At 33.7% G+C, this 26,669-nt stretch overlaps 1 protein-coding gene across 1 annotated transcript; it reads left to right on the top strand.

Annotated features, from left to right (window-relative positions):
• Positions 1-798: 798 nt before the first annotated feature.
• On the top strand, positions 799-26,142 carry LOC108977972 (alanine aminotransferase 2). Its single transcript, XM_018947984.1, has 8 exons — positions 799-842; positions 9,016-9,233; positions 9,759-9,990; positions 23,967-24,056; positions 24,134-24,393; positions 24,462-25,026; positions 25,091-25,349; positions 25,420-26,142. Exons 2-8 carry the CDS (start codon positions 9,196-9,198, stop codon positions 25,566-25,568), a joined length of 1,593 nt encoding a protein of 530 aa, XP_018803529.1. The 5' UTR covers positions 799-842; positions 9,016-9,195; the 3' UTR covers positions 25,569-26,142.
• The last annotated feature ends 527 nt before the right edge of the window (positions 26,143-26,669 follow it).

Below are 26,669 nucleotides of genomic sequence, written 5' to 3'. Positions count from 1 at the left end.
GTGCGCAGACAATAATTGTTATCATGATAATTAAACAGAGGCAGAGAGGTGGAATTTTGTTTACTTCCTTGCGTTACTTAAAACTCCTATATAATAGCTCATAAGATTCTTAAAAATCGTCAAATCGCCTGAGCCTATCACAAATCTGTTGAAACGGCTTATGTCAGTTTCGGTTGCGTCGCCTGTTTCACCGCAGGAAAGACTGCTCTTCTATACCCTGACTTTTATACCATTTTATGCTTTAACAAATGCCCCTGTGAAGGGCATCATAACTTCGCTGCAGCAAAAGTTTACTTTCTTTCTTGTTTTCTTACACATCTACATTGTATAACTCAATTACGCTTTTCTCAAGAAGAATGTATTCACATAACATTATGTTCATTTTCGCGAACAATTCGCCTTACTTATTTAATTATAATTTTTAGCCAAAGTTTTGTGTATTTTAGCACTTATCTTTACATTTTCGAATAGAATTCACACAAGCACCTTAAATTCCATGCATTTTCAGCAATTTTTATTTAAATTTGATTTGTTTGTAAACAATATTTCGGAGATGCGTTTGACAGTTCAGTTCATTATACACAGCACACACATGCTCACACATTTATGTTGCTCATATACAAGAAATATTTTTGGTAGCATTCCAACAGCACTCTCCGCTAAGCTCACGCGGCCATATGCTGTTTTTTAGCGAACTTACATCCGCTCGTTTGCGCAAAGCTTTTTGGATGCCACCCAACACCATACAAAGCTAAGAGAGCGCGAAGTCACTAAATTTGAGGCGACTGCAAACCGGAATGAAAACGTACTCAACAGTCTAGCTGGAGCGTTTGTAGTGCGTGGTGGGTACTTAATCGACATTATTACGTCTACTATACACAATTTATATAAAAAGAGAGTTGTTTGTGCAAATCACTGCAAAATCAAAGATAAATATTTATATTAATTAAGTGAACGCCGAAAGAGTTCTATCGCGATTGCTCACATAAAATAGCAAATGCAATAATAAATAAGTGAAAAGCAAATATGAAAAACGAGTGAGCAGTAATGTGAACCAATTAGCACGTAGAAAGAAAATAAAAAAAATATTAAAAAGAACGAAATAAATACTTTGCATGCAGAAAATCAGAAATATACAACATTTTTTTTGCCTGAGAAAATGTAATATTCCACATCGTTCTTACATTTGGCTAGTCGTGTGTTTAGTTTATAGAAGAAAGCAAAAATTAAAAGAAAAAACTGTCGCTATAAGCTGCATTTGACCCACTTCTATGCAGCACCCATTTGCCACTTTGCCAGCAATTCACGGCTGCAGCAGGTTGAGTATCCGTCTGTGTCGGCAAACAGCGCTACAAACGCGCTTTGCCATTGAATTGGCTTGACTGCGGACTTTTCGTTTTCGCAGCGTTGGAATGTCACGATTGCCGGCTTTTGTCATTTCTAAGTGTTCTCGTTAAGAATTCTTGTTGATTCTTCGCTAATTATTGTTGTCTTAATTGCTTGTACTCACTCGACAACGTATAAATAACAAAATAATAATTTCTATTGAAAATGGCTAAAGAAGTAAACAACTTAGATAGTGAAAACTAATACATATACATATATAAATATATAAGAATGTATATAAGTGTATACGTCCACGTTTGCAGATTCTTCTCTTCTACCTGCTTCTTTATTTTTTAAATTCTTCCAATATTCGCTGTTTTTCGGCACATGTTGCGCAACTTATTACCTTTTTGCCTTGTTCTTTATTAGATTAGCATAGAACGAGTGCTTAAAAGTGCTGATAAACGCGTGGTCTCCAAACAGATGACAATTTGTGAATTTAAAGGCGTGAAAACTTGGCCATAAAAGTAATTAGTTGATGGAAAATGTATAAAGGCGTGTGATAATGATTTTTAATTGATTACATATGTTCCTATACAGTGATATACTATATGTTATGTGCCTACAGGGTGTGCTATCCTTACTATCGATACAAAGAAAAATTTAAATTTGCAAAAAAAATTCTATACTGTTATTTGAGCTATATTTATACCCTGAATAGGGTATATTAAGTTTGTCACAAAGTTTGTAATACACAGAAGGAGACCCTAAAAAGTATATACATATATATAAATGATCAGTATGTCAAATTGAGTCGATTTAGCCATGCCCGTCTGTCTGTCTGATATACGACCTAGTCCCTCAGTTTTTAAGATTTCGTTTTGAAAATTTGCAAACTTCATTTTCTCTTCAAACAGCTGCTCATTTGACCACTATAACATAAAGCTACCATACAGACTGAACGATCGTAATCAAGTTCTTGTATGGAAAACTTTCATATTTCTCAATATATTTTCACAAAAGTTGGCACAGGTTATTTTCTAAGCCAACAATGTAATCTCCGAAGAAATTGTTCAGATCGGAAACTGAACGATCGGAATCAAAATCTTTTATGGAAAACTTTTGCATTTGACAAGATATATTCACGAAATTTGGTGTGAGTTATTGTTTATAGAAATAATGTAATATCAGAAGAAATTGTTCTGATCTGCTCACTATAAGTAATACAAACCGAACGATCGGAATCAAGGGCTTGTATGGAAAAATTCGCATTTAAAGTAATAATATAATCTCCGAAAAATTGTTTAGATCGGATTAATATAGCATATAGCTACCATACAAACAGAACACATAGTTACTAACAGAAATGCACTTGTGAAGGGTATTTAGCTTCGGTGCAACCGAAACTAACGTTTTTTCTTGTTTTTATTAAAAATAAAGAAAACGTTAACTCGGTTGCACCGAAACCAGAACACCTTTCACAAAAAGGCTTTATACTAGAACTTGACAATTTCAATCGGTGTCAGCTTGTATGCCACGAGTATGCCGATCTAAACAACTTCTTCCGAAATTGTACTGTTGCCTTAGACAAAAACCGATGCCAAGCGCTATGTGAAGATATTTCATCGAATAAAAAAGTTTTCTATAAAAGAACTTGATATGGATTAATGGGTTTGCCAGCTATAACCATTATTCGTCCGATATCGGCGGCGACCGACAAAGGGAAATATTTTTGGAGAAAAAAGCTGAGCTGAAAAAATAAAGGACTAGACAGAGAGATAAGCGAACGAACATGACTAAATTGACTCAGCTCGACACGCTGATTTATTATATACATATGTACTCTGCTATAATTTATTGAGTCTCCATCTTTTTCTGTTGTCCATATCATATCATCCAATTTGAGTCATATCATCCAATCCGGGTTATCATTTAGCGGTAACGATTCACAGTAACGTGCTTTTCTTGATCATCATGGAAGAAGTGCGGCTCAATGACGCTGCCGGCCCCTAAATCGTAATTTTTTCAGTATGCAATGGTGCCTCAAGGTGTATGTGTGAACTGCGGCCTGACCAATAACCCATATTTTGCTTATTGACGACGCCACTCAGCCAGAAATGAGCCTCATCACTGAAGATGATTTTTCGATGAAAATCTGGATTTTTTTCAAGTTTTTGCTCAGCACAATTCGCGAACATACGACGATTCTGATGATCATACGGCGTTAGTTCTTGCGTCAATTTCATCTTGTAAGGATTTAGACCAAGATATTTTCGCAAAATTCGCCATAACGACGTCACAGAGATACCCAACCCTTGAGAACGACGTGTAAGGGACTGATTTAGGTCTTCCTCAAGTGAGGTGCTAGCGTCAGCAATATTCTCGACACTATGGACATTGTGTATTGTGGTTATGGATTCAAATTTTTACACTAAACGCTCAATTGTTGATCTGACAGGATGATTGTGACGACCATAAATTGGACGTAGCGCTCTTAAAGTTGAGGTCACTGTTTCTGAATTTCGGTAGTAAATTTGATTAATTTCGTTTCGTTTGCTGTCCCTATCGGCGTCCTTTTGTGGGGCCTTATTGAAAAGCCTTATATGGAAAAATATTGCGAATTTTGCTTATTTTTCTATTTTTCTGCTATAATTTTGATAAAACGCGTGTAAGAATTCAAGTTCGCTTAAACTTTTAGACATGTTAAGAAAGCAATTTATGATAGACAAAAAGCAGCTACATATGTAAAGTGTTTAAAATCGTTTCTTATTTTCAAAATAGTGCTGATTTAGTATTTTTAATCATTTTTGGGGTTTTAGTAATATTATATATAAAGAGATGGTTGGAAAAATATTAATATTTCTGAAGTTTTGCGTATGTAAAACGGCGTCAAGAAGGATGGAAATAAAGTATAGTATATACATATTTATGTATACATTTAATTTATTGTGCAGTGAATATTTTAAAATTACTCCAGTGAATTTCTTCAACATTATTTTATGTGTCTGTGTGTGTGCGTATGCATATGTGCAACCAAAATTATAATTAAATTAATTTAAATGCGAAGCTTTTTGTTCGCTTTGGACACACACACTTATAAACATGTTTACCAAAAAATTAGCACCAAATAAAATTGATTAGATAAGAGTTTTATAAATAATTTTAATGCCTTTATGTGATTTAATCACTAAACCCAGATCTACCCATACATACATACATATGTATATACATACCTAGGAACATATTGTATAGTCAGGCGATATGTTTTGTCTTGCAATGTGAGCCGCTTGGGTCTATTACTCCATTTAGTTTGGGATTTTTTATATTATTAATGCAAAGAAACTATTTTAATTACACCTATACTATAACAAAGCCAGAAACACGAGCAAATACTCTTTAAGTATGGTAAATACAAATATTGATAGCGAATCTGGCTTATTTTAAAGATACGAGTGCTAATAAAGTAGTGAGAAAGTACAAAACAAAAACAAAGAAAACAGACAATTTACAATTTTACTGCTTACTTTGATATTTCTATGGCATAATTTAATTTTATTTTCTATGAACAATGTATATAATTTCAACATAAAGTTGAATTTTTAATTATGAACCGTAAAGATCATCGTCTCATAACTTAATAAATTAAAAATAAACTTATTAAAACCATATATAAGCAGTAAGGAAGCAGTAAGCCCAGGTGTAAGCGAAAATTTTATACTCTTGCAATTTGCAATAATTAAAGACCCAAAAAATCCATCAGATGGTGACAAAAATTTTCGTAAAAAAATGTTAGGTAAGCATTAACCATCCAATATTGGATGAAATCGTGAATAAAATACATTAGTTGAGGGAAGTGTTGAGTCGGTTTTATTTATTTTTGCCAATGCTACGTAAAATTAGCATGCCACAGACCAATAAAATACTCTTAGCGTTTCATTAAATACCTCACATACAATCACACATCATATGAAGTAAGGTAAGCCATATTGGGGCAAGTCTTCGCCCAATTTCACCCATTTTATGCACAAAAATAAACTGGTATGAGTAAAATACGATCTTTCATTTTCATTGAGGTAACTCACATATTGGCCAATATATGGGTATAAAGTCAGACTGAAGTTCGAAAATCTTTATATTAAATATATATGGGAACTTAGGGAAGTATTTACCGGATTCAACACACATTTTAACACACTGAAATACTATTATCAGGAAAGTAAGCTCTCTGAATTTCAAGTATATATCTCACATGTTGGCCGATATTTTCGGTCTGGTACACATATTCCGTGCCAAAGCGTTCAAACAGTTTTGGCTCGATTTTAACAGTTTTTGGTCAAAAAGTGGCATACTTCAAGAACACTTTCGGCGCGAAGTTTTATCCCGATATATTCATTGGTGCTTGATTTGTATGCTGGGAAGTGAAATAATCAGACGGAATTATGTTATATGGAAGGTACGAGAGGATGTTGTTCGATTTCGCCCATTTCCGCATTTTTACATAGGAATATCAGTAGTGTGCCGAATTTGCTTGAAATCGATGCAGTAGATCCCAAGATCTAGACTTTCACCTAAATGTAGGTGGTGACACGGTAAGCGCCCGATTTTGCCTCGGCTCCTATAAAGCCTTCATGTAAAATCTTGGGGGTAAAATTTAATGTCTCTGGCTTATTTTGTTATTGATTTATAGCACTTTTACTAGTTTTTAACACCACCGTTATATGGCAAGTGGGCGGGATTATCAAACGATTTTATTTACACGCTGACCGACATATTCGGCATAAAATCTTCTAAAATAAGCTGTATATATAGTATATGGAAGCTGGAGTAATTCATGAAACAATAAAAAAAGTAGTAATAAGTAAGAAAGTACTGACTTGAGTCCCCGTTTGGACTCAAGGGTACGTTAAGGATTAACCGATATTTTCTGTTAAAAACAGCTCCTACACTAATGTTCCATTATTCGGTATCTGGAAACTATTTCTCAACGTGAGATGTCATACTATACACTTTTAGATTTTTTTAATCCATTGCAAGCACTTTCGAGAAGCTTACACTTTTATAATGTAGAAATTATTGCTTTACTTCCGAATAAAATTATTTATTTATAATTTTTAAATTTGCTCCGATTCTGTTCATAGATTTTATAAGCTCAAAGTACAATTTACTTGTAAGTCTTACGTCAGACTGCGCAATAACTAAATATAATATTTGATTTAATTACACAAATCGAACATTCGAACTCGTTTGAGCATATTTTTAAATTTAATAATGATAAAGCTGTATGAATACTCTTAATCATGCATCAATAAATTTTTATAAGCTTAACCTAAACCTCTACCTACATTGCGTGAGAGAATCTTATCAAGTTGCCTTCAAATAATCATTACTCGTACAACTTTGTACTTATTGGAAGAGGCATTTCTTACTAGACAAACTGATAAAAAGAAAATAATAAGAATAGGGGAATGAAAAGAAGTCATTCGGTGCTAAATCGGGACTATGGGGAAGATAACTCTAGACCCGTTAATGCCCACAGTTGTCTCAATCTCACGATAGACCACAGTACGATCTTGCAATATCAGTTTGCGCTCAGCATCAATAGCTTCCGATGCAAGAACTAACTTTGGACGACATGCACAAAACTCCTCTTGGAGTTATCTATGACCTCGATTGAATTCCCCTTACAATCGATAAGTTAAAAATTCATTTAAGTTCATCTATGCCCTCTTGATGAGTTAAACCACGTTGAAATTTATAAAAAATAATCGGGCGTAAATGTCACCTCAATTCCCTTTTTTCGAGAAGAATATTTTAAGTTACTGTAAACAACACAAATAGCGCTCGAAAGTCAAAACGATCTAAGTATGCATACCATCAAAATTGTCGAACTTTAATATAAAATTGTTAGTTTCCATATTGCAACAAACCCCGAAATACATATGTAAGCAACATAAGTCAACGCTATGTTACAGTGAAGACATACTTTTATATTATATTGCGGAAAAGAGTTAAAAGAATGTTGATTTTCCCGAATTTATAGTTTAATAGCAATTATAAAAAAAAATATTTATGCCCTCAATTACTTAATACGGTTCCGCGATATATTAATTGTTTTTTAATATGCAGTCTAAGTGCGGGTTATCAACGCAAAGCCCAACAATACTACAACGCTATTAATTTTTAAGCCAAACAAAAAATTGAAGAGCACTCAAAAGTCAAGTGTAAAATCTTTCAGTAGTAGGCAAGTATTGATTGATATTGAGTGGTGCGTTTTTGTGGGTGTGTATTGCTTTAGGTATTCGAAGACAGACCCTATAAGAAACGTATTTGATAAATCACTCAAAAAAATATTAAAATATAAAAAAGGTATCTCAGCTGAAGGCCCTGTCGCTAGTGCTGTTATATTTCATAGGTAGTATAATTATTCATAATTGTATTTCCTTTAATAAATAAATAAATAAAGGTATCCCATTTATGGTAAATGCAAAAAATGAATAATTTTCGGCTTCTGAGAGATTAATGTACTATAAAAGTAGCTGTTTCAGGTTATAACTTGAGATTTTAGATTAACTGCCGAGGGATGAATTGTGCCAGAGACATATTTTTGTTATTATTATTTTTTTTAATTTCTTTCTCACCCATAACAGCCGCAATCAGTTTTCTCTGTACTTCAGCTGTTGTTTCGTCAGCTGTTTTCTTTCTCACAAATGTTCAATTGTAAAAATATATTTAAAAAGCACAAACTAATTTCAGTTAGTGGACACATTTAAAGTTATTCTGAAACATAATTGAATGTATTCAATGTCTGCTGGTTCCATAAGGCCGAGGGATCAAAAATTTTGTGAAAAAATAATATAAATTTTCATTTCTTAAAATTAACAAAACTTTTCTTTGTTTTAAATGCACACAAAATTCAAAAATGATATATGTAGTGATTAATAGAATTTTATTACATACATAGTACATATATGTACATACATACAATGCATATGTATATAAGTACCTTTGTTTTCAAACATTTTTCATTTTTTACAGCCGCGCACCGTTTGCCAAAATTTTGTGAAATTCATAAAAAAAAATTTATGAATGTTTTTTAAGCCCAAAATATACGCAAATTTATTTTTGTTTACATTGCTGTTGTTGCTCAGCAGTGAAAGAAATGTAAATATGTGTATTCATATACATACTTATGCTAAAGACATTTGCATATATGACTTTTTTAGACTTTAATTTGTAGAGGTATGTTCTTGACCGTTTGCCAAATGAGCCGACAATGAGAGCACAACAAAAATGTACTCTCCCATCAGTATCCCGCTCAAAAAACTGCAGAGCAAACGTTAGCAGCTTCCGATAGCTGTTGGTGGTGCGTGACTCAGCTAAAAGCTCAACGAAAACAAATTGTCACTTGTGTATTGTGTACGGTGTCGATATTTTGACATTTCCGCCTAGCGCCAAATTCGCATTGCGCTTCCATTATTTTTGGGCGTTTGGGCAGAAAACACACGAAAGTTAAATGTCAAGTCACAAGCAAAATTGTGTATACAAAAACAAAGTAAAAAACAGCTTTGCTTGGTTCAAACTAATATTTACACGCTCACTACCCCTTATGTATCACCGCGTTTCTCTCTCTATAGCTCTCTTACTAATTCTTCTTCTTATTTTCTCGTATATTCTCTGTTTATTTTTTAGCAACTTATACTAACAACAACTTCCAGCGCCACATAAAAGTTAACAGTACCAATACAAGCCCGCAACCACCAACCAATACGCATACACACACGCACTGACAACAGGCAAAGCGAACTTTCGATACCAAAACAAAAATAAACAGGAAGAGGAAGAGGAGCAACAAAAGCAAAAGCCAAAAACATGAATCGCATCAGTACTGCCGTCTATCGCCATTGGAAGTAAGCTACCCTAGTTGGAATTGTAGTTCGCAGTTCACTTTGACGTTTCTGTTTGTCAATGCGTTGCATTTCGTATCAGTCGTTTTACTCATATATACATACATACAACTTACTTTGTAAAATCGCATTAATATTACTTACGCTTTATCTCACTACTTTAATTCGTTTCTATTTGTCGTTTACTGTACACACTTTCTTTATCGCTCACGGTTCGAAAACGCTCGTACATAACAGCCAACGCGCCGTTTGATTTGCCTACTTTTGGCTATTTGTGCACACTTAATACACAGTCGCTCGCGACGCGTTGGAAGAGTTGTTTCGTCGTCGCCGTTGCCGTCGCCGTCGCAGTTGTCGTTGTAATCCTTAATTTTTCGCTAATCATTTGACAAACGTAGTGAAAGTGTACGGATCGCATCGCGCATGCCACAAACGCTTGCTTATTTGCTTCTAAAAAATTAAAAACTAGTGAATAGCAAGTTTTGTAAAGACTCACAAACTTTACTTTATTTCTTTCGACTAATTTAGTGCTTCGCTAGCGAACATCGCGCAGGCGAATACCAGCCGTAGTTGTAGACTCCCGGCAGCAGCTTTTATAAACGCCAAACGCGAAATGTCCTCGTCATCGTCGCATAATGCCGCCGCGTCGGACAAATGTTTGTCGCTAGACAACATAAATCCACAATTCATCGAATTGGAGTACGCTGTGCGTGGTCCACTAGTCATACGTGCTGGACAGATCGAGAAGGAGTTGCAGCAGGTGAGTGGCAGCTTGAAGTTGTATAAGAAAACCAATTAAGTGGCAAAAAACACTAAAAATTACTTAAACACCATTTTTAGTATTAAAAACACTTGCTTTCAAAAATATTTAGCCTTACAATTTTATTTATTTTATTCCTTGCTGTTTTTCTCTTTGACATTTTATCAGCTGTCAATTAATCCCTTTGTTTATGCATGAAAGTTAACATTCCAATTGGCATAACTGTCTTGCCAAAACATTAGGAAGGTATGCTCAAAGTTTCGGTTTTGTTTAATTGCTATAAAAACGTTTTATTTTTATTTTATTATTATTTTTTATTTTAACGGAATAATGAAATATTTAGAAACATAAGTAAAAGAAAAATAGCATACTTTTTCGATTTTTCAAAAAACAAATATTTCCAATTAGCTAAAATGTTAGACCGGAATGTTCAAAATCAGGTTTTGTTTTTATTTTATTATTATTCTTTCTCTTATTTAACCGAATCTTTAAGTAAAAAATTATACTGAAAATAGCATAATTTCAATTAACTGGCAAATAAAACTTGTTTTGATCGAAATTTATAAAATAAAAATCTTAAATAGTTATCTCAAAATTCTTGCGAATAAAAAAAACTAAAAATTTTTCTTCAATTGGAACAAATAAATCAATTATTTATTTATTAAAACCCCGTTAATTTGCAAAAAAACTAAAAACCAAAAACAACAAAAAATAATAATTATGAGAATTGCTATGAAAAAATTCTGCCGGCTTTCATTTTACATATACATATATATATATTAAAAAATATATGTTAACATATTTATAAATTAATGCCTTAAGCGTATAAAAAATTTTAAACTGTGAGCAAAATTCACCATCAAATAATGCTATTACTTTGCTAATGAATAAAAATATAAAGCAAAATAAAAAAAGATGTGACTTAATTTAATAAAAAAATAAAACAATTCTAAGCCATACACTAATTAGTTATTCCTTGAGCATTTCATTTGCACAAAAAGCAATTCATTAAGTCAGCCGGCGAAAAAGCTCAACAAATTGAAATTTACGTTGTATGAAATTGGAAGCTTAGCTTTTGGGTTAGGCCAATAAAAAATAATTAAGTGATTAGAATAAAATTATAGAAACGTGTGATAATATAGGACAGGTGTGTTATAGGAGGGGCTACAATAATCTAAAAATATTCCACAAAATTACTTTTTGCACTAAAATTTTATTACAAACAAAATCAGAACTTCAGAGAGATTTTCGAAAACGAATAGTGATCTTAAAAATCTGCTTGAAAATTAAAAAAACAATATATAATTTTAATTCATTATATTATTTTAATATTAATTTCTAAGAAGTTTCATTGTTCAGTTTGTTTTGTGCGTAAAAAATTCTGATTAGAAATTATTTTTTCTTTCTTTATGGTCTGCGTGCATTCAACAATATAAAGTGCAAACTGGTTTTCAAAACACGCGCTCCCCTTTTTCGCTAATTACTTTTGACATTTGTATTCTAATATTCATTAATTCGTATTCGTGTGTGCTTATTATATCAAGCCGGTGTTAATGTAGAGCCATAAGTACATGAGTTACACTAGTGCGAAAAAGAAATGCAATTCAAGAAGGGTTTGTGTACCAAAAAGCTTACTTCTAGTTTACAAAAGTTCAGTATACGACCGTTCTACTTCTGCTTCCTTGTTTCCATGCTAATTTTGTGTCTGAATTTATAAAAATTGTTGACAAACTCGAACATGTTTTTTTTTAGTATCTGTTGGAGGGCAACGCAAACAAAAATAAGTGGCTGATAGTACACTTTTAATATATATTTATATTTCTTTATCCGCTCATGAGTATCACTACGCTATACACACATATAGATTATTATCTATATACAAAATCACCATCACTCAAGAAAAGAAAATATCCATTCCAACCTAATATCCGTCGTAAACAAACATTTCTAAATACAATATTTGCTTAGTATATAGACGTATGTATCTATGTATATACATATGTTTGCATTGCGAGAGCAAAGATAAAAGTATTCGCAAACAAATGTGAAAATAGCACAACACAACAAAAATTAAATGAACAATTTATGGCATAAAACGAAAAGCGGATGCATTTGCCGCACGCCGAAAGGCGATCACCGTCATTTTTCTGCCCACCAACAAGTTTACCGGCAAGCTTACATTACCCATTTGCGTGCTACGGCATTGTAGTTTATTAGAGCCCACTTGGTTCTAATCAAAGGCTAGTTAGCGTTGCTCTAGACTTACATACTTATGTATATAGTAAGTCAGGTGCTGCGTCCATGTGTGTTTACATTTGAGTGCTATGTGCATGAATTCGTGATATAAGAAAATTATAAGCGAACTCGCGAAATATATTTATGGCAATATTTTCGGATTATATCGTTATTGTATTATTGCCTTGATGTTACCTGTTTATTAGCTTATTTAGAAGCTTTTCGCAGGCAATTACTAATTTTTTGGTTAAGGATAGATAAAAGTAAATAATTGGTTAGCGATCGACAATTGATCCCCATTAATGCTGAAATTCTGGCTGGCCGGATTACCATTCGGCGTTGCATTCGAACTTCGAGTGTCAAATTCATTGGCGAATTTACAGTCGAAAGCGAGATTTTTATGCATCAATGATGCTTCTTATTATACATTTTTTGTGAGGGTATACTCCCTTGAGTCAGAAAAATGTAATATCAGACCATTCCGATTAAAGGTCCCAATTCCGAATATTTGTACCCCAGTGTGTATGGCTGAATTTTTGCCAAAATAGCGGTCTATCTGCCAGACATGTTATTTGAAATTATGTATGTATATATTTTTCCGGCTTTTACCTTGGCAAGTTACAAATTTTAGCACAACAATAAACAATTTTACAGTTACACTATTCATTTTACTTATGGGAATATGTTTTTACTCAGTTAATTTATTTTAGGGTACAAAAAGAAAATAAATAATAAGCGCCTCGTTTGAAATTTGTTTTATAATTGAAATTTAAGTGCCACTTACATATGTATATAAATTTAGTTTAACATACATACAAATGCACATTTTGCATGAAAAATTAATTATTTTATTACTAAGGCACCCACAAGCTCGTGACTGTTATAGGAAAATAAAAAATTACAACGCAACTGCCGTCTTCAGCCAAAGCATGACCGTCTACTTATGGAGAGTATTACAAATATTTATTGTTATACATATGTATAATATGTATATATAGTGTATATATACTGGTCATAAGCGGAGGCAAGGACAAGTGGCACGCTCGCATTGAGTCCTTCCCTTTCCTTAGACTGAATGGAAAATTGATTTTCACTTAAATACACGGTAGCTAAGGACCTCAGTGTAAATTGTATGAAGAAAAAGTATAGTAAGAAGGTCTTAAAATCGGCACGAACAGAGTGTAGTTGGCATAGAATATTTTCAAATGGCATATATGATAAGGTGCTTATTTCAGTTGATGAATGAATATGAGAAGGAGGTATTCAAGGAAACAGGATACGATATAGCCCTCAGAATAAATGTCACGTTTATTGTTATGCTTTGAACAGACGGTATTAGGTTTGCCACGAAGTTTTTAATACCCCGAAGGAAAGATTGGAGACCCAATATACATGCATACATACATATATGTATATGATAAGCGTGAACAGCTGTGCGGATTCAGCCATAACCGTCCTGTCTATTCGTGTATACACGAACTAGTCTCTCAGTTTTTGAGATATTGATCTGAAACTTCGCACACGTAATTTTCGGCTCAAGAAGCTGCTAATTTGTCGTAACCGAGGATATCCATCCAGTATAGGACAGAGCTGCCGTACCAACTTATCAATCAAAAACTTGCCCTTGTATGGAAAACATTTTATTTGACCACATATCTACACAAAATTTTTCGTGGATTATTGTCAAAAGCAAGGGTTTAATTTCCGAAAATATTGCCCAGGTTGGTCGAACAAAGCATATAGCTTCCACACGAACTGATTCATCAAAATCAAGATAAAAATCTTTGTATACCATTTTATGCCATAAGTTAATAGTGTGCTTGCTGCACTGCGAATCATGTGAAGTCCGCCTTTCGGTGGAAAATCGAGTCAAATTTATAATGTTTAAAATTCAGTATTATTACAGACGTTCCTAAGGGACCGTTCTACTTCCAGCGTACATCTAAAATCCTTGTTGGTCCGTTATACCGATTATACTATTGTCCTCATGTATGTAGGGTTACAATAGTTCTCAATAGCGTAACATATTGCACTTGGGTAATTATAGAAATGTGCAGGCATCTACTATACTTTAATGCATTCACCTACATACCCACATGCATATGTATATAACTTGTTTTATGCATACACTCGTCTATTAAATAGTCGACATTTACTGCCAGCTCAGATTGTTGAAAATGCTTTCAAATGGCATTACCGCATATAATCACATTGGCAAATACGTAATTTTTAAATTATTTAACCTTATTGCTTTGCTTTTCTTTGCCAAAACTCATTTGCATTTCACTATTTGCTCATTTTGTGCTTATTGCCGGTCATTAATCTTGAATTTGCATAAAATGTGAGGCAGCGAGTGAGCCAAATTAACTACAAAGCTGGGATTTTTTACGGTTACTTAGTATTATTAGCATATTACACTCGCTTTGGCTGCTTGTTTTGTCAAGTGAGAGTAAAAAGTAAATAAAATCGATGCAATGTTTAAACTAAGTACTTGATACACTTTGTTTAGACCCAGGGCAAGGATTACCTTCCTTTTCATAGCGAAATTTTAGTTTTTTATTTATATTAGAAAAAATCCAATATATGTGTAATATGTTTGTATATAGTATAGTCACAAAATCCAAGAAGTTTATTATAAATCTAATCCCCTTCATGTGATGCCAAATTGAGATATTTATGTAAATTCTTCTGACGCGAAACCAATAAATATAAATTACCTATATAAGTAAACGCTTACACATATGTATATATGTATTTGCAAGTGTTTAAAAGAATAAGAGAAAATAATATTGCCTCAAATTGATGTAAAATATGTCTAACGTCATCATTGAAGCATTGTAGTCATGGGATTTTTATTAGAGTGGTTGGATAATTATAAGTATATACTTATTTATATAAAAATGATCAGTGGGGCGAGCCGATTTATCTATGCCCATCTGTTTGTCTCTGTTTGACTGTTTTTGAAATATCGAGCATAAAAAGTCTTATAGTATCATATCGCACGATCTTGGTGGCCAATCAACCGGCCCGAAAAGTGATATCATCTGCTCACCGAAGTGTTCTCTCAATAAATCCATTGATTAATGCGATGTGACGCCGTCTTGTTGAAACCAAATATCGCCGAAATCACGAGCTTCAATTTCAGACATCAAATAGTCGGTTCTCATGGCACGATAACGGTCGCAATTGAAAGTTACGTGCTCACCGGTACCATTTTTGATTCCATCGGTCCAAAAAAATCACTACACCGTTGTTTTTTCTGTATGAAATGGCAACTCTTGAATCTCTCCAGGTTGTTTTTTGTTCTAAATGCGGCAATATTCCTTGTTTAAATACCAATTGCACTAGAAATGGGCATTATAGCTGAACAAAATTTGGCTCGAAAACATCGTAACTTCTTGGAACTTTTCAAGAGCCCATAGAACGAAACGATATCGCTTGGAAAGGTCGGTAAGTTTCAGTTAAGCGGAAGCTGTATTTTGTATACTTTCAATTTAAGATCTCAACGTAAAATGTACCAAGTCGTTCCATACGTAAGCCCGAGTTCTGCGAACGACCCCGAATAGACTCTCCACGGTTTTTGTGTTGCTTTCTATTAGGTCTGAATACAATTAAAATGCTTTTTTATTTAGTTTGTATGGAAGTCAAGAAAATATAGCTGCCGTAGATGAGAATGTACACGAATCATTGTAATTTAATTGTATTCACACCTGATAGAAAGCAACACAAAAACAAAAAAACATGCCTCCAAAATAACAACATTATTAAAAATCCACCACTGAAACCACTTCCAAAGAGAACTGTAAAAAAATCAATGATTTCTTGACTCCCCAAAATTGTGGGCGCTTATTTATGTCCGCACTTAATCCACTAAAGTACATATGTATGCATGTTTATATTGCTTATGTTCGAGCTTTCATCGAAAGCCTCACCATCGTCCAACAATTTGGCTAACCATTAATTTGTTGTGCCACAACACTGAAACACCACATCTTTAGTGTAAATATGTTTGCACATACATACACTTATTTCTATGCATATCTGCAAATACATATGTTTGGTGCCAACATGCGCAGAAGCAAACAGCAAAACAACAAAAAGTCGAAAACCAACAAAAGCAACAACTTTATGCGTCATGTCGTCTTAAACAGACGTTGCATGTGGGGTTATTTACCTCGTCCCTTTATCGCACTTCAACCGACGACGTCAATTTCATCCACTCTCCTCAAGAGAGCAGATTTACATATATAAATATGGACTATCCTTGGCTAATACAAGCTATGGGTGTGCTTATACAGCATTTGCACATATACATGTATGTATGTATATGTTGCTCACATTCGTGATATTTTGACACCACACATGCCGGCAAACGCGACTTTTCATTGATGACAAATCATTCGGTGTGAAATACTTGCACTTATGTAGGTGCAAGTGGTGTGCCCGTTTCAAGGAGGCCAAGTGGAAATTTTCTATCACGCTTTAATTACGCTTTTGGATAAGTACATGAAGTGGGTTTGCTTGGATCAGAAAGCATTTCATGTGCAATTACCTTAAGCTATTCCAGTGCCTTTGCAACTGCGCTGCACTTTTCTTGCCACATTATATCTTTAGTTGCGCTCTATTTATAATCCTTGTCGCCTTATTTGTCTTACTGTATTGTACACATATGTGCTTATGTATGTTAGTATATACATACATATGTCCATAGATAAGTATTTAATGATTTTGTCGTATTACGACTTTCGATACACATGATTTTGTCTTGACCATATAATACATAAGTTACTGAAGGGCTAATTCATTTTCATTATTCTAGGTAGTTCTTCTGAATACATTTTCTCCACCCTTTTGCTATATATGTTTTGATATTTAGCTTTAATTTTACACCGGAAAAAATATGTTAATAAAGTTTTTTCATTAAATACCAACTATTTTGTTATATTTTATTGTTTTTATCCTTAATACATTTTATTATCAACAAATTGTGAAAAAATTATTTAGTTATTATTTTTCAATTTTTCAATTCAATTTTTGTAAATATACTATAACTCCATAATTAACCCTATAATTAGAGAGAGAGAGAGAGAGATAGCGAGAGGTAAAAAATTTAAAGGTGTGACAGCTAGCTTATTGAATTAMAACTTCAATTTAGGGGCATGTTCGTTTTAAAAATCCGTTTTTTTTTTTTAATGTTTATTTGAAGAAAGCTTATGTATGAATTGTTTTAAAATTATGAAGTTATATTTATACAAAATCAAGGAATATACTTCAAAAAATTATCAAGAAAGTCACCCATTGCTGAAGTTTTTGCGGCCTTCACCTTGGTTTGAAGCAAAAAGCATATTTAAGATTATTAATCCGTAAAACAAAATAACCTGCGATTTAAAAAATATCCAACTGGCAGATAAAAAAAATACGAAATAAGATAACACCACAAAAAAAGAGAAAAAAATAGAAAGTAAAGAAGGGCTAATTTCGGGTATAACTCAACATTTCATACTCTTACAACTTGCCAGGATCAAAACTTGGGAAATACCTTGAAGTGCAATAATGTGTAAGTTCTGTGAGTTCTAGGGCAAGTTTTCACCTGTTTTTTATCTTATAAAGTCTACTAAAGTTCGAAAGCTTTGCTATTTGTATATGGGGACTAACGAAATAACTCATTTATTATTGGAAAAGGATTTTCTCCCAATTTCCATAACATATCTCACAGATTGACCGATATTTTCGATAAAATGCTCGCTTTTGGAACTTTGATCCACATATGTATTCAGTATCTGTGGCTTGAATAGTTTTCTCCGAAGGGAGGACCTTAGGGGCACTTTAAGAGCACCTATCGGGCAAAGTTTAAACTCTGTATACGAAAAAGCGAGAGACTCAAATGGAATTTAAAATTGTATTACATGGGAAGTAAGCATGATTCTAGTTCGACTTTGCTTATTTCATGCTGGAATGTATATTATATAATAATAAGAATATTAAGATAAATTACACTTATAAAAATTATGGTAAAATTTAATATCTCTGGCGTATTTATTTATGGATTTATCGCGTTTTTAGTAGTTTTTAACGGCATCGTCATATGAAAGTGGGCGGGGTTATCACTCGATTTCATCAATTTTTACAGTGTCGATTAGGGTGGTTGATTATTTGTCTGGAGCAAATTTGGATATTGGAAAAAATTTAGATTAAACCTCTAATTTTTTCAAAATTTTTATACCACTGATGCCCCTACTACTGCGGATACTCCTTGCCAAGAAACCGGCATACTAAGTTTCATTAATATGTTTCAATTATTATTTATGTTATCACTTGCTCGACGAGAGCTAGTCGCTCGGATTTCAAGTCGTCCTATCACCATAATCATTTAAATGTATAGTATATATTTAAAACTATATCTAATAAGATTATTTTTAATTTATACTGTCTGTATACTCTGTAGCAACATGTTGCAAGATCATGATAATTATTTTTTCCCTTTAATGCAATCAAGAAAGATCTTCATTCTATCATCAGCAGTATTTTTAATTCAATATTTTACTCAATTTTATTTTGTTATTTTATAATTGCCGATTTTATTATTGTTTTATGCTACTATTATATCCATTATTTCACAATGTTTTATATTTTTTTCAATAGTCATATAATTATCCGATCTAAATATTTACATACTTTTTTGGAAAATTATTTAAAACGGCCCTAAAAAGTCTTAAGATCTCGATTTTCATACATATATTAATATTCCAAAATTTTTCTTATAAAAGCTGTTTTAGACTCTTATCTTAAATTAAATGTCCACTTCATAACACTAAACATATTTCCCTATTTTTTACAATGTATCCGCACCTTCTGCTTAATATCATTACTTACATACATATGCATGTATATAAATATGGAATTTCTAAAAGGATAATAATCAGTTTGACCTAATTCAATTGAATTGTTGGAAAAAATTACATCACTTTACTTCTAAGGGTGTGTCTCGTTGATATAATCATTTTTGCTGCCTTCAAAGATAGAAAATGTAATTTCCTTAAAAGCTTTTAGTATTTTGATAGTGCTAAGTTATATTTTATTTAACTTGAATTTCTGGAAAGACAGCTGTCAAAAGACGGGCAGTTAAGTTCGTATATACATATGTACATATATATGTTTAACATTGTTTACATATGTATATTCAAATGTCAACTCATGGAACAGTAGTTTAAATAAATAAAGCTTATTATTAATATATTTTATATAAGTGACAGCGAATATTCTTTCTTTATATACTGTTTGAGCTTTTTGAACTTTCACGCCCATCACTTCAATGAGTATAAAGCTTCCAAAAGTGTGATCGTTATATATAAAAAGAAAAGACTTTATTGCCTGGCAGTCAATATTACACATGTTTATATCGTTCGTAAACAAGTTGTGTTGTTGTTGGTGGTGTCTTAAATATTGGCGTGATCGTTGGCTGTCATACAATTACGTAATTAAAATGTCACAAAGCCAATGCATGATGGGATTAATTTAAGATATGAGTGTATATACCATACATATGTATGTGCATATATATAATATATATGTATATATACGAGTATGCATACAACTAATTTCGTTGATAAAAAAATTTCAAATCATCATAAAGTCATTAGCACTTAATTACTAATTAAGCGTATAAAGGCATATAAGCAAGAGTACAGGGGTAACCATGGACATATGTACATATATGCATATGTATTATATGAATATATAAAGTACTTAGTTGTTGTAGTCATAACAAAACTTTACAAAAACAGTACTGATTATTTCTTAATGATATTTGAGAAATTTTTTGTGGTATGAAAAGACCATTAAGCTTTAATTATATACATAAGTATGTATGTATATAAGTACTCTCCTTTTATTTTAGATTCCGCCTTTTATTTCATTTCACCATACCACCAATAGCACGTTATTTGAGTGTCATAAAACAGCACGCCACGGCAACAGGCTTCTTTTATCAAAAATAGTGCTAAATACTGATAAAGAAATTCAATTGGCAAGCACTTATTGAGTATTTATAGAACTTCTTATATATATACCATACATACATATATTTTATGATATATATGAAGGTCTATACGTTTCAATGCAGAAAACACTCGGCTGGAGATGAAAGGAGGCTGCGTTTTCATTAGTTTGAATCACTGTTGCCAAAAGATAGAAAATTTTAATTATTTTACTATCACCTAGTCGACAAACTAGCTGATTAATAAACCAAAAAATTGTATTATTATCAAGCAATTAACCCCTAAATTTTCTGCTCAAATAAGATTGTTTAATTTTGGAATCATTATTATATTATTTTGAAAGTAATAATATCACTCTAATAGAAACCATCGTCCCACTCCGCAACTTGGACAATAGATATTAATTTTTCACCAGCAAAGTCTTTCGCCTTTGATAGGAACTAGTGCGGCCACGTCGATATATGCGACATGTCGTTATCCTAATGGCGTACAATTCATTTTCTATTGGTAAAAGTTGGACACTTGTGAGCGATTGATTCCTTAAAATTAGAGTATGAACGTAGAGGAGCAGCTCAAGGCAGACAACTCCCTGTCAATCCCATCAGACACATACTAAAACCTTCCTAACCGTCAATCCTGTGCGCCGGCTCATTCGACTATAGCTCTTTTACATTGACATTGTCTTAATCAACCCACTTTTCATCAACAGTAATAGTATAGTCTTCTGGATCGCCGATGGAAGTTCAGTACATGAGCTTTTTTGCGTTAACTTGTATGGCATCCTATATCGAGGTTTTTGTTGTTTCCAGAAGTATTTAAATGGTTCCAAACGGCCGACAAAACCAAATTTGTAAGAGCTGATTGATATTGCAGTATCAGGACTAATATTTATTTTAGCGCGCTGGCTTGCGTATTCGACTTTGCTGAAGAAAATCTGTCTGAGAAATTCTTTTACTACAAAAGCTTATCGTTTCACAGTCAAATGGCGCAGCTTGAATACAAATTTATGGCAAGATACACATTATATATAAATTATGTATGTATGTTCTATACATACATAGATGGTATAACGAACAGGTCATTTGAATGTGAGTTTTATAATACATATAATATTCTGAAATTTAACACCCACGCCTCACACCGCTGCACTCATAATAAAWTGAATAAATATAAAGTTATTTGCATATGTAAAAAAATAATATATATTTATTTATTTATTTAGTCTATTTGCCATTATACAATTTATTGCTTTGTGGTTTTAATAGATATATCTGATATTAATTTCATTCATATAGTGCAGTGAAATTTTTAGTCTTTCTGACATTCACACCTCACAAATCACTTAGAGAGATTGTACGAAGAACCATATATCAAATATTGAAAACATAACGAAAAGCTTAACTAGTTCATAACTAGTTGAAAAATAGACCGAATGAGATCAGCAGTTAAATCCAGGTCCAGGTCGGCCATCAACTAATAATCAACACGTCAATAAAATAACGAAATCGGTGCTTAAGAATCGACGGTGAACATGTCGAGATTTTATTGGTTTCGTTGGAATATCGAACGGATCAGTGAAAGAGAGAAATATCATTTGGGCCTAAGAAAAGTGAAAACTCGATTGGTTTTAAAATCACTAAACTTTTTCGAAAAAAAAAGCGTCGCGTTAACGTCACAATGATTTCCGACTACCGGGATGTCATGAAATTTATTATTACTGATGATGAGTATTGGATGTATGCTTACGATCTGGAAACAGACGATCAATCGGCTGAATATGATGGCAAAGGTGAGCCGATTATGTAGGTGTGGTGCGCTTTGAATTCCTTCCTAACGGACAAACAAGTCAACAAGTAATACTATTGGAGTGCTATGTACAAAGTCAGTAATTGACTTTAACAACTGTTTCGAGGACTGCCAAGATGGATTACTTTGACAGGGACGACATAGATTTAGAAGAATGAATTAAGAATTTTAAAATTATGAACAAAGTCTTACTATATTTTTACCAATACTATATACATAGTATGATACTCACTAATTAAGGCTTTCGATTTTAAACTTTGTTAATCAAGTTGGTGATATAACAAGGGCAATAATAATTAATAATTCTAATAAGAAAACAAAAACCAAATGTAGAAAAAAAATACCTATTCACCATTTGTTTGGCTGTTCGCATGATATTTGCTGATTACACTTTGGCATTCAATATTTATTTTCCACTTTCTTTGCTGCTTTTTAATCAGCTACCTCTTATCGCTTTGTGATAGTAAGTAAAAATATCAGCCTGTTGGTTTTTTGGACACACTTAAATATGAGTGCACTTGAGAGTGTTATCAGTGTTGTCAATTTCATACTGAATTTAAGTATAATTCCTTGTGAAAAGGGTAGGTTTAAGTACCATGTATGAGATATAGGGTAGGCTATATTTTATATCGATTTCTAAATATACAGTTTGGCATATTTTCAAAGTCTCGCATTTTTTGACCATTATGTGACAGCGATGGCTCAATATGTTTGCTCGTAAAAGAGTGAAAAAGCTTTGTTGTTTACGACAATACCGCACGCAATGCAACATTATGCAGATTTATGCAACAAGAATTCCTTGAAACACCGTTATCCAAAGGAACTAACCGGTCTCCAGATATTACTCCCGCTGACTTCTTTTTCGCCGGTAATCCATCTTCAGATGGGTAATTGCTGTTCAAATTTCTTCATGATCGGGCAATGGCATGTCCGCCCATCATCATAGATTGGGGAATGGGGTTCACCATTTCCTGGTGTTATGCTATCACTCTCATTCAGTATTCTGAAGGATCTTCACAATTTTAGTATGCTCTGGGCATCGGTTACCGGTCTTGCAACCTTCTGTTAGTCGCCGCATCATTTTTTCGTAAAATATTCTAGCATTACCTCTATCGGCCAGCTTGTGAAGCTCGTCGTACTCACGCTTTTCGGCCTCTCTCTTTTTCTGTCTGTAAATTCGTCTCGCTTCCCTTCCCTCTTCTGCTCCCGATATAAATCCCATCCTTCACGTGTTGTGGTCGATTGTAACGTTTCGAGGTAGGCAGTCCATTTCCTCTCCGCTGCGACACGGCACTCCTCATCGTACCATCTATTACAAAAACAAGATAGTGGTCCGGGTCGATGTTAGGACTTCGGAGCGCACGCACATCAAAAACACTGGAGACGTGTCTTCCGTCTATCACAACATGATCGATCTGGTTGGGGGCTTTTCGAGACAGCCAGGTGTTTTGATGAATTTTTTTATGCTGGAATCTAATACTACAGATAACCATATTTCGGGCCCCGGTCGCCTCAGTCCTTGTCCTGTCCATGACATTTCTTGGATGGCGGTGATGTTAGCCTTTATTTTCGCGAGGACATCAAATTTTGAAAAAAAAAACGTCGATTGCATTCAATTATCTCCACTAGGTGTGCCCCTTAAAAATTAACTAAAACAAAAGACTTTTGCGACAAACTCAACTTGACTTACTTCCTTAGGCTGAGCTCATCGAAATAGAAATATTTTTGGAACTTACGATGATGTTTAAAAGAACTTCGGTACAATTACAATAACAACTATTCCGAAAAGGCTTCATGCACGCTTTTAGATTTCGACATACTATTGTTGTTTATGATAAAAAAAATTTTATTTTTAATTTCTATTAAAAAATACTTCTAATTATTTTCAAATATTATTAATATTAAATATTTTCTAAACACGTATTTTTGTTTTTTTAGGGCGTGAAGAAACCTTTCGACCAAGTGATTCGCGCCAATATTGGAGATTGCCATGCTATGGGACAAAAGCCTATTACGTTTTTGAGACAGGTAACATTTCAAAGAAGAAATTGCATTTTTGCTGTTAAATCCGTATAACCACTTTTCCCTCTTCTCTCCACACACAGCTGCTCGCGCTTACATGTGATACTAGTCTTTTCGACTCGCCCGCCTACCCCGAGGATGTGAAGAAGCGCGCACGCATCATCTTGGATGGCTGCCAAGGTCGATCTGTCGGCTCATACACCGACTCCGCTGGCATCGAAGTGATACGCCGCCAAGTGGCTGACTTCATCGAGAAGCGTGATGGCATACCATCCAACTGGGAGAACATTTACCTGACTGCAGGTGCCACTCCCGGCATCAAAAGCATACTCTCACTTGTGCGGTGAGCATTTCCACTTTCCTTTGCAACATAAAAAAAACTAATTGCGTATAATTTGTTTCCTTTTGCAGCGCGAAGGTTGGCGGCAAACGTCCCGGCGTGATGGTGCCCATACCACAATATCCACTCTACTCGGCCACCATCTCCGAATACGCCATGACCCGCATCGGTTACTACCTGAATGAAGAGCAAAACTGGAGTCTGGAAGTGCCCGAACTGGAACGCGCCTACAATGAAGCACGGAAGACGAGCGAACCACGTGCGCTGGTCGTCATCAACCCGGGCAATCCCACCGGTCAGGTGTTAACACGTGAAAATATTGTTGACGTCATCAAATTCGCGCATAAACACAAGCTGGTGTTGCTAGCCGATGAAGTATATCAGGCGAATATCTACGACCCGAACTCGAAATTCTACTCCTTCAAAAGTGTCGCCTACGAGATGGGTTCACCCTATAGGGAAATGGAGTTGTGCAGCTTCTTGTCCACATCGAAAGGTTATCTGGGTGAATGTGGCATACGTGGTGGCTACATGGAGGTGCTAAATATGTGCCCACAAGTGCAAGCTATGCTAACGAAGTCCATAACGGCGGGGCTGTGCAGCACCACCGCCGGTCAGGTGGCGGTGAGCGCTTTGGTGAGTGAAAGGCTAAAGTTTTATTCACATTATTTTTATTTATAATATATTTTAATATTTGTAGGTTTATCCACCGGAGAAGGGCGAGCCCTCATACGAGCAATATATTGCTGAAAGGACCGCTGTTTTGGATGGCCTCAAGGAGCGCGCCGAGTTGGTGTACAAAACATTCAACAGCTTCGAAGGCTTCAAGGTGAATGTGGTGCAGGGCGCTATGTACGCCTTCCCACAAATCGTCATACCACCAAAGGCCATTGCGGCAGCTAAGTCGAAGAACATGGCACCCGACACTTTCTATGCATTTGAATTGCTGGAATCAACTGGTTAGTGAACTCCACTTCACAATAATGTTGATACATTTTAATTGTTTAATGATTTCATAAAATTTTGCAGGCATTTGCATTGTTTCCGGCAGCGGTTTCGGCCAAAAAGAGGGCACATATCACTTCCGCACCACAATTCTGCCACAAACCGACAAGCTGAAGATCATGTTGGACAAATTCCAAAACTTCCACGCCGACTTCATGAAGAAATACAAGTAAACTGTTTTTTTGCACACGTAATAGGGCAGCCAAGTGATAAACAAGCAATGCGGCATGCGGCATGAGACTGTTGTGGCGTTGCAACATAATTACTATTTGATGGCGTTGTGTGTTTTGGACGATTTGCGATTGTTTTATTGTGTTATTTTCAACATTTTTATAATATAAAGTAATTAGTAAGCGCTTAGACTAAATTAAAGCCAGGAGAGTTATTGCTAAAATATAAAATTGAAGAAATAACAAAATGTGTACTCGTAAAAAATATACATACATATATACATAGGTTCGTAAAAATGCATTACTTAAACGATTGTTAATTTTACATTGTTGTAGCTAAAGTTATAAACGTAAAATATTGGAAAACTGAAAATATATACATATTTGTATTGTGAATTTGCCAAATTTTGATTGAGAAAAAATATTAAATTGCATCAAAAGTGTTTGGGGGTTTATTTTCGATTGGCTTTGCTTATAGGTGTAATTGTCTGATATTAAGAAAATTAAATAGTCGTTTACACAACGTTTTGTATACAAGTTTTGAAAGTATTGAATAAAAAAATTATAAATGGGAAAACTGTGTTTTCATTTTAATGTTAAACAGTGTTGCAAACAATGCATAAAAAATAATTATATCAGATTGCATTTTTTTATTTTTTAACTCTAAAATCTCAATTAAAATAATTTTTGAATTGCAAAAAAAAGCATAAAATTTTGTTTTTAACCAATTAATTTTCTTTTGTCAAACTAACTTTTTTTCAACAAAAAACTTAAGTAAAAAATTTTTCAATTCTTAATTCCAAATAAGGTATTGAAATTTTAAAAATATTTGTAGCAAATACTAAAAAGAATTATGGTCCCAAAAACCGTATTTAATTTTTAATACCGGAAGGAAAAATAAAAATAGTGAATACCAAGCATATGTATGTATTTATTTTAATTTAAATTTAATTTTATACCAAATACCAGATGGAAAAATAAAAAAAATACTAAACCCAGGCATAAATCAATTAGGAATTGAAAAAGAAATTGTTTTAGAAATAAAATTTTTTCGCGTTTGTGTATTTATTTCTACCATTTTGAACTAGGGCTCACTCAGAGTCA

The sequence above is a fragment of the Bactrocera latifrons genome, unplaced genomic scaffold (genome assembly GCF_001853355.1).
Source record: "Bactrocera latifrons isolate USDA-ARS-PBARC rearing strain unplaced genomic scaffold, ASM185335v1 scaffold_98, whole genome shotgun sequence".
Classification (NCBI taxonomy): domain Eukaryota; kingdom Metazoa; phylum Arthropoda; class Insecta; order Diptera; family Tephritidae; genus Bactrocera; species Bactrocera latifrons.
This window is presented reverse-complemented; position numbering and strand designations above follow the sequence as displayed.

What these genes read in the sequence shown, in the direction of transcription:
- LOC108977972 (XM_018947984.1), top strand. Translation starts at nt 9,196, where the DNA reads ATGAATCGCATCAGTACTGCCGTCTATCGCCATTGGAA. An exon ending in TCGAGAAGGAGTTGCAGCAG is followed by an intron (nt 9,991 to 23,966) that starts GTGAGTGGCAGC and finishes TTGTTTTTTTAG; the next exon opens with GGCGTGAAGAAACCTTTCGA. An exon ending in AGGTGGCGGTGAGCGCTTTG is followed by an intron (nt 25,027 to 25,090) that starts GTGAGTGAAAGG and finishes TAATATTTGTAG; the next exon opens with GTTTATCCACCGGAGAAGGG.